Source organism: Crocuta crocuta, unplaced genomic scaffold, assembly GCF_008692635.1.
Source record: "Crocuta crocuta isolate KB4526 unplaced genomic scaffold, BGI_CrCroc_1.0 scaffold448, whole genome shotgun sequence".
Classification (NCBI taxonomy): Eukaryota; Metazoa; Chordata; class Mammalia; order Carnivora; family Hyaenidae; genus Crocuta; species Crocuta crocuta.
In genome coordinates, this window is record NW_027532411.1 from 2,000,203 (window position 1) to 2,001,554 (window position 1,352).

The following is a 1,352-nucleotide window of genomic DNA, read 5'->3' on the forward strand; positions in this document are numbered from 1 at the left end:
GGGGTGGGGTGGGGAGGAAGGGGTGTATAAAAAAAATAGAGCTTTGTCTTGGCTCTTTTCAGGCCTTCTCTCCCCTTCCATGATGATCTTCTAGGAGTGTCAGACCAAAGAGAGAAATGTGGGCAGGAAGTGTTTCCATAGTGATGGGTACTTTGCTGCACTAGAATTTCTCCCTGTCTTCTATGTGTGGATACAGCTGATTGTCAGAGCCAAAGTGGCTTCTCCTGAGTGTTCCACCTGTGGCCCTCCCCATCAGGTTAAAGACAAAGTACTTGAGAATGGAAATTCAGCTGTCACCTATGTGTGTGCGTGCAATCAGTGCCCATCTCACTGTGCTTCTTTCTCAGCAGCAGCCAGCCGGGACAGCCAGGTTGTTCGAAGAGAGATTGTTAAAGTCCTCAACAATAGCTTTACTGTGCATTCACTCACCATTCAGATGGAATCTCCAGCTGACCAGGATCCTGACTGCTTTTTCTGTGAAGACCCCCGGGACTAGCTCAGTGTCAACTTCCAGAGTTTGACGGCCCACTATACGCTGCTCTGCAGTTTCTAGAATATAAGAAATAAAGAATCAAAGGAAGAAGTTTGAGAAATTCATGACACAGTACAGTGCACATCTTATCCCTCTTTATTCAGCTCCATCCACCATGAATGAAGATGCATATAGATTCATTAATCAATTGGATTATCAACTCATCAGTAGCCGTGTTCAATTACAGGAATGTGTGTATAGACTATTCCTGACTGGGGCTGAAATAACAGCTGTTTGTAACCATAGGCAATAAAAAGTTCATCTCCCTTCACTAATGCATCCTGAGGGTGAGTGGGTAAAATTGAAATCAGGAAAGTCATATTAGAAATCAGTGCCAAGGTAAAGTCAGAAAATTCTCCCAAAATAGGAGAAAATAGCAAAACAGGAAGAGCTAAGTGAAGTTAGAAGAGATTCCAGAAGCTTAACATCCTACTAGAACTTGACTCTCTCACTAATTTATAATATGATTTAGAGCAGTATCTTTTTGCTCCCTATCAGCATCACTATTCACTAAATGGGGTAGAAATGTCCTCTTTCCTTCTCATTTACGAATTATGTTTTACCATGTCTGAAACTATTGTATCGTATTTTCCTTCTCTGTAAAAGCTCCAGACAAATGAAAAATAATGAAATTGCTGCTATTTGAGTGTTTTTACATGGTGTGACCTAATAAGGAGGCACAGAGCATGCAAGTTCTTATTACAGGTCATAAGGAAAATAAGTTAGTCAAAGAATTAAGAACTCCCAGGTCTTAAATTTTATGGAATACCAACTATTGCCCAGGTATTGCACAAGACTATTTAGATGTGTCACCTCATTT

General features: G+C 40.8%; 1 protein-coding gene across 1 annotated transcript in view; it reads left to right on the forward strand.

Moving 5' to 3' along the window:
* SLC30A8 (solute carrier family 30 member 8) overlaps positions 1-496 on the forward strand; it is a 40,339-nt gene extending 39,843 nt beyond the window's left edge. Inside the window, exon 8 of the mRNA XM_077778937.1 lies at positions 351-496. Coding sequence (XP_077635063.1) covers positions 351-496 — 146 coding nt within the window. The remainder of the gene's footprint in view (positions 1-350) is intronic.
* The last annotated feature ends 856 nt before the right edge of the window (positions 497-1,352 follow it).